The sequence below is a fragment of the Mastigoproctus giganteus genome, chromosome 12, assembly GCF_048544385.1.
Source record: "Mastigoproctus giganteus isolate SK-2022 chromosome 12, ASM4854438v1, whole genome shotgun sequence".
Classification (NCBI taxonomy): Eukaryota; Metazoa; Arthropoda; class Arachnida; order Uropygi; family Thelyphonidae; genus Mastigoproctus; species Mastigoproctus giganteus.
This window is the reverse complement of record NC_143586.1, coordinates 109,889,762-109,896,696: the sequence shown is the minus strand read 5'-3', so window position 1 is coordinate 109,896,696 and position 6,935 is coordinate 109,889,762. Positions and strand designations below refer to the sequence as shown.

Below are 6,935 nucleotides of genomic sequence, written 5' to 3'. Positions count from 1 at the left end.
AATTACATATAATTTAGCTACAAGCTACGACGTGCTTGTGCTTGTGAGGTGCTACTGCTATCTGCAGCCTTGCTATAACCAGCCTGAACAATCAAAAACAAAATGCTAAAGAGGAATAATAAAAATTAACATGAAAACAGAATGAAACTGAAAGTCAATACTTAATCTAGTAAGCACAATAGCACAGAAACTCTAAATTACCATGTAGTTAGAAAATGTTATTTTAACTGATAATCTTACTTGATTATACACGTCTTTGTTTTTCTAAGAGCTTTAAAAGCAAGAAAATTTTAAATTGTTGATATTGTTCTTCCTGATTCAATTACAGTTTAAAAAACTAGCTACAGAGGCTGTTAACAATGATAATTTCTCGTTTTTAGACCTTTTTCTGATTTATTTAAAGTCTCTTTAAGCAAAGGCTGTGGATAATGCTGGGATGAAGCAAAATACAGATGATGATAAACAGGACCTACCATTGTGCAAACAGTGTTTGTATGAGAACTTATAATATTGTCACCATATCTTCCAACACCATTAGTAGCAACAGATGTACAACAACTATTACTGCTACTACACGGAAGTCTTAAGTTTTCTCTTTTAATATCTAAGAGCACAGGTGAATGATAAGAAACATCTGATGAGTTCACAGTTGGCCCTGTTTCAGATAAAACAGCTGTTGGAGGGCAAAGGATACTGGAGGATGTAGAAGCAACTGATGGCATGATACTAGCAGTTGTATATACTGATGGATTTCCATTTCCACCATGTGATAAATCTGACTCGGTAGTACTTTCAGATTTTGAACAATGATGAAAGAAATGGTCTGACTTAGCTAGAAATGCACGGCCACACCTGGTACAAGCAAAATTAACTCTAGCTTGTTCGTGTCGCTTAACGTGAAGTTTTAAGTTCCTCTGATTGCCAAACTGTTTTCCGCAAGTTGGGCAAAAATATGGCTTTTCTAATGTATGCGTTGTTAAATGTTGATGAAGATTACTCTTCAGAGTAAAAGTTTTGCAACAGATTTCACATTTATATGGTTTAATTCCATTATGGCTGTTTAGATGGCGAGTCAAATCTCCTTTCAGATAGAATTCTTTATCACATATATTGCACAAAAACCTATTGCTTGCCAACCGGGTAGCCTGTTCATGAATCACTTGGACATGCTCACGGAGACGCTCTGCAGATGAAAATGTCTTTGAGCATTCAGAACAAAATGATAATCCACTAGACTCTCCTTTTAATAATTCATTTTGGGCCATCCTGATGTGTGTGTTTAAAGCCTGATGAACATCTGCTTGAGAAATTGGTGCTGAACTACTGCTGCTTCTTTCATTTGAATGATGAGTGGGAGTAAGATTAGCTAATGAGGAATCGGGTGCATTTATGACTTTCTGGCTGTTTGTACAAACAGAATTATTTAATGTAACAGAATTTTGTAATGGCCGAACAAAATGAATACTAGGATTTCTGACACTCATTCTTTGTTGTGATCTGTCTTTTATATGTACTCTCATGTGCTGTGCAAGATTTCCTTTCAGTGCAAATTGTCTACCACAAATTTTACAGGCATGTGGTTTTAGACCAGAATGTATAAGAATATGGCGAGTAAGATCACCTTTTAGAGTGAACCTTTTACTGCATGTAGAACATTCAAAAGGTTTTTCACCAAAATGAGCTCGTATATGACGATACAGGCTGTCCTTTTGGGCATAATTTTTATGACAAATTGTACAAATGAATTGTTTTTCTGGATTATGAGTTCGAAAATGTTGCATTAGATTACCTTTTAAAGTAAATCTTCGGCCACAGACATTACATTCAAATGGACGTTCACCACTATGAATTCTTAAATGCCTAGTTAAATCTCCATTCAGCATAAATGTCTTAGAACACACATGACATCGATATGGTCGAATACCCATATGAATTAATACATGTCGCTGAAGACTGCGACTATCAGCAAATGTTTTTGGACAGTGAGTGCAATGAAATGCATTATTAACATGGGTTCTAACAGCAGCTCTTATCATTAAATGTTGTTCCTCAGTAAACATTTCAGGACAGAATCCATTTGGCTTCAAAAGCTTAGGGTGCATTGATTGTCCTAAATCTTTTAACACTGGTTTGCCATTGACCACTAAACCTATTCCAGAAGCTTTGGATGATAAATGTTCCACAACTGTTACAGGTACACTATTGTTAACAGGGCATTCAGAATGTACAGAAACCGAATCCAGTTTATGTTCTTCCACCTCCTTTTGTTTTAATTCTTCTTGGGTTACATGTGAAAATGAATCTGTTTCTCCTGTACATCTAGGTGCATCATATAAGTTTTCACTGTTTCTAAGTATATTATTTTCATTAAGTAAATATTTTGTTCCATTTTTAAATTCTGAATCTTGAATAATTTGATTCCATGGAACTTGATCATTTACGTCCGATCCTTGAGAGATAACCTTGCTAGAGGCTGAAAAGGGACCTGTTTGTTCTATAATTGCTGGTGGTTCAGTGCTATTAGACATACTAAACATCTCTTCAAAATAGAAAAATTATGTGTAGAAATATAAAAAACATACAGTTCCATAATAATTCATAAAGCTCTTCTTTTCATTTACCACAAAAAATATCCAATAAAAATTGCTCCTTAAAAATTAATAGAACTTAAATGTTCAGCATTCAGTTTATGTACATTTATCACAGGAGTAGCACAGTAACTGTTTACAGATAAGTTTAATGTATTTGCAAAAACTTTTCAGCTGTATTATCACTGCTAAATGAATCATCACCTCCATTTACATTTCAGGTATATTTTAAGTGCAAATATGCTATTCAGCTTACTCATTTGCTTACGTGATATTTTATCTTCAGAGAAGAGCAGTACTTCTCCTTCCACACTGACACAAACAGTATCTAAAAATACATAATTAATAGATATATTTAGTATTAAGTATATATTAATAAAGGAATAAATACACTAGATATCACAATATATAATCAGCAATTAGCAAATTTAACTATACTTTTAATAGATTACGGAGTTCAAGTGGTTTTTACAATGAAAGCAAAACTCAAACAATGTTTTTTACTGTAATAATACTTCATCACAAGATGTGAACACTATTATTACAATTATTATTAACTTGATCAATAAAATATAAAACTTGCTATAAAGTCAACCTTAACCTCTAACTTAATATACTAACAGTACTGCATGTGTATATACACTATCCTACCAACAATGTATCTCCTATTCACAAGGAAGAGTGGTTCAAATAGTGAAGTGAATAGCTACAGCTCTACAACTTTGACTTCTGTACCAAGAAAAACAGTTAAAAATTGTTGATAGTTAAATAAGTAATGCAAGTTCATTTTGATAGCAGTAAAGCTATAAGACAATCATAGCATGGATCTGCAGTCATGCCTGACCAATCTGATTAGCTACTATGACAATACAAAGGAACTGGATGCAAAAAATAATTCTAACATTACACAGTGACAGTGTAATAAAGTGCCACTGAGCTATGACACTGCCACAATAAATAAAAAATAAAATTAAATACTTTTTTGTATTTATTACCGATTTATAATTATTTATTGCTCATTTGTTTATTTTGTATTTATGACAACCAATCAGTGGTGGTACCAGATAGGAGCTAATTACTGCTACATGACTGAAGCTTAATGATTCTTTGAACACTGCTTTAGCCTCCTCCCTTTGTCCCTCCTTTTAACTGATTTAGTCCCCTCCCCTTTAGAAAATCCTGGAATCGTCATTGTAACCAATGTTATAAAGTGTTACATATCATAATCATATTTGCAAATCAACAGAAAGAGCTAAACCAACATGCAACCCTAAATCTGGCTCTCATTACTTACACAAGACACATTACTTAGAGAGGTTGATGACGTTGTAGAGCGGATATCATCTTTCAAGGGCACAAAAGGTGATATAGTTGTACACGTTGGCACTAATGATATTAAGAGTAGGAGACCGGCAGAATTACTCAACAAGTACAGGTCACTGTTGAAAAAAAGCCGTGAAATAGGGTTGAATTTGAAAGTGTCTGCAATTCTGCCCAGACACGATAGGAGGGAGTATATGATGAGAGCCTTGTCGATCAATTCGGCCCTGGAAAGATTGTGCAAGGCTCAAGGGGTAGAATTTTTTTCAGCCTGGACTGTACTTGTTAATAGGAGAGATTGCTTCTACAGGGATGGGATACACTTAAATAGAAAGGGTGCAAGAATATTTGCTGATGCTATCGAGGCAGTGTTAGGTGGGTCGGAAAACTGCTAGTTTGGGGGGATACAAAGACTAATAGTTTAACAGTAACCGCAGGCAGAGGTGAAGGCGATTCTTGCACAACTTCTATTAGAATAAGAAGCGACCTGGAGCGAGGGGTGTTGGGGGTTTCAGGGACGGATGGCAGTCATCATGGAATAGTTGGGTATATGGGATGTGTTAGGGTAACCAGGAATAGGCATAGGAGCATGTATGCTTGCATGTATACCAATGCTAGAAGTATAGTAAATAAATTTGATGAATTTGAAGTGTTGGTCAAGACATCAAAGGCGGATATTGTTGGGATAGCAGAGACGTGGTGTCACAAAGATATAAGGAATGCAGAACTGGAATTTGGGGAGTACAATGTGTACAGAAAGGATAGACAGGACAGAAAGGGAGGGGGTGTTATGCTGTTAATTAAGAAAAACATAAAATCAAAGGAAGTGCACCCAGTTAATATAGATGAACAGTGCTCTGTTGAGTCAGTTTGGTGCGAGATAAGCACTGCGAAAGGAAAAATAAGGGTAGGAGTGTGTTATAGGCCTAATGACTTGAATGAGTACAATGAACAATTGTACAAAGAAATAGAGTGGGCCAGTAAATCTGAATGTCTTATAATGGGGGATTTTAACTTCCCAGATATTGACTGGAACTTGTGGGTTGGTCACTCACACACCAGTCAGACTTTTGTGGATTTATTGGATGATTGTTTTCTGCAGCAGCATGTTCGAGAGGCAACCAGAGAAAGTAACACTCTTGATCTGGTTATCAGCAGTGATCATTCGTGTATTAAGAATTTGCAGATAAAGGAACCACTAGGTGGCAGTGATCACAGTGTGCTGAAGTGGGATTTACTCAAAGAGGTAACTACCGTCAGGGGTAAAGGAAAGGGTTTTTGCTTCCGTAAAGGGGAGTACAGTGGTCTCAGACAGTTTTTAAATTCTGTACAGTGGGATCAACTGACGATGTTACCAACAGTAAATTCTAAGTGGGAAGCATTCAAGGAATTAATCGTGGAAGCTACTAGACTTTATATACCGATTAAGAAATATCGTTCAAGGTTTAGGCCTAAATGGTTATCAAATGAACTAATGAGACTCGTGACAGAGAAGAAAAATGCATGGGATGCATATAAATTATCAGGTGACGCAGAAGCCTGTGGCAGATATAAGCTAGTCTGTAATCAGGTCACAAAGGAGGTTCGGCAGGCGAAGGCGGATTACGAGAAATCTTTGGCAAAGGATGCTAAGAAAAACAGCAAGGATTTCTTTACTTATATAAACTCTAAAAGGAAGGGGATGAATATGATTGGTCCACTTGACATCGATGGTTCGACTGTTGATGATCCTGTTCAGATAGCAAACAAACTGAATGAGTATTTTGCATCTACATTCACACGTGAGGAATTATTACAGTTTGAAAATGGAAGAAGGTTATCAAATTGTAGCAGTGTGCTTAATGATTTTGTAATAACTGAGAGCAAAGTGGAGGAGAAATTGTTGAAGTTAAACATAAGAAAGGCACCTGGGGTGGATGGGATCTATCCAGTTATTTTAAAGGAGGCGGCAAAGCAACTAAGCAAACCCTTAGCCATAATTATGAGAGCATCCTTGGACTCAGGGGAGGTTCCCACGGACTGGAGATGTGCAAATGTGTCCCCAATTCACAAAGGTGGATCGAAGGGTGACACGAGTAATTACAGACCAGTTAGTTTAACTTCTGTTCCGGGTAAAATAATGGAGTCACTGGTTAAAGATGCATTGCAGGATCATCTAGACAAGACTGCAGCAATAATTCAAACACAGCATGGGTTTGTTAAGGGAAAGTCTTGTCTGACAAATTTGATTGGTTATTATGATGTGGTCACAAAGGAACTGGATGCAAAAAATAATTTTGATATCATATACTTGGATTTCAGGAAAGCTTTTGACACTGTTGCGCATGGAAGACTACTGTACAAATTGGAGCAGAATGGTATTAAGGGTAAGTTGCTACAATGGATAAAAGGATGGTTAAGTGGGAGAAGACAGAGGGTGGTAATCAATGGGTGCTGCTCTTCATGGACTAATGTTATTAGTGGAGTCCCACAGGGTTCGGTGTTGGGTCCACTGTTGTTTTGTGTATTTATCAATGATATTGATGAAGGTATATCAGGCTTAATGTCGAAGTTTGCAGATGACACAAAGGTTGGCAGGGTTGTTAATGACAGTAATGGCAGTGTGCTACTGCAACAGGATCTAGATAATTTGGGCAGATGGGCTAAGAAGTGGCAACTGAAGTTCAACCTTGACAAATGCAAAGTACTGCATATGGGTAGAAGTAACCCCAGAGAAACGTACCAACTGTGTGGTACTACACTTAAGGTGGTAGAAAATGAAAAAGACCTGGGAGTAATTGTGCAGTCAGATATGAAGTTTTCTGAGCAATGCAGACAGGCTGCTAGGGCAGGTCATGGGGTTTTGTCAATGATATACAGGAATTTTGCTAGCAGGGAAAAGGAGGTGATTGTCCCTCTGTATAAGGCAATGGTCAGGCCACGCCTTGAGTACTGCGTACAGGTCTGGAGGCCTCATTTTAGGAAGGATGTAGATTTGCTTGAGCGTGTACAGAGAAGAGCAACACGATTGGTGAGGGGAATGAAGGG

At 37.1% G+C, this 6,935-nt stretch overlaps 1 protein-coding gene across 1 annotated transcript; it reads right to left on the bottom strand.

Annotated features, from left to right (window-relative positions):
* Nucleotides 1-353: 353 nt before the first annotated feature.
* Nucleotides 354-2,528, bottom strand: LOC150077336 (uncharacterized). Its single transcript, XM_090386574.1, has one exon. It carries the CDS (start codon nt 2,526-2,528, stop codon nt 354-356), a length of 2,175 nt encoding a protein of 724 aa, XP_090242700.1.
* Between the last annotated feature and the right edge of the window lie 4,407 nt (nt 2,529-6,935).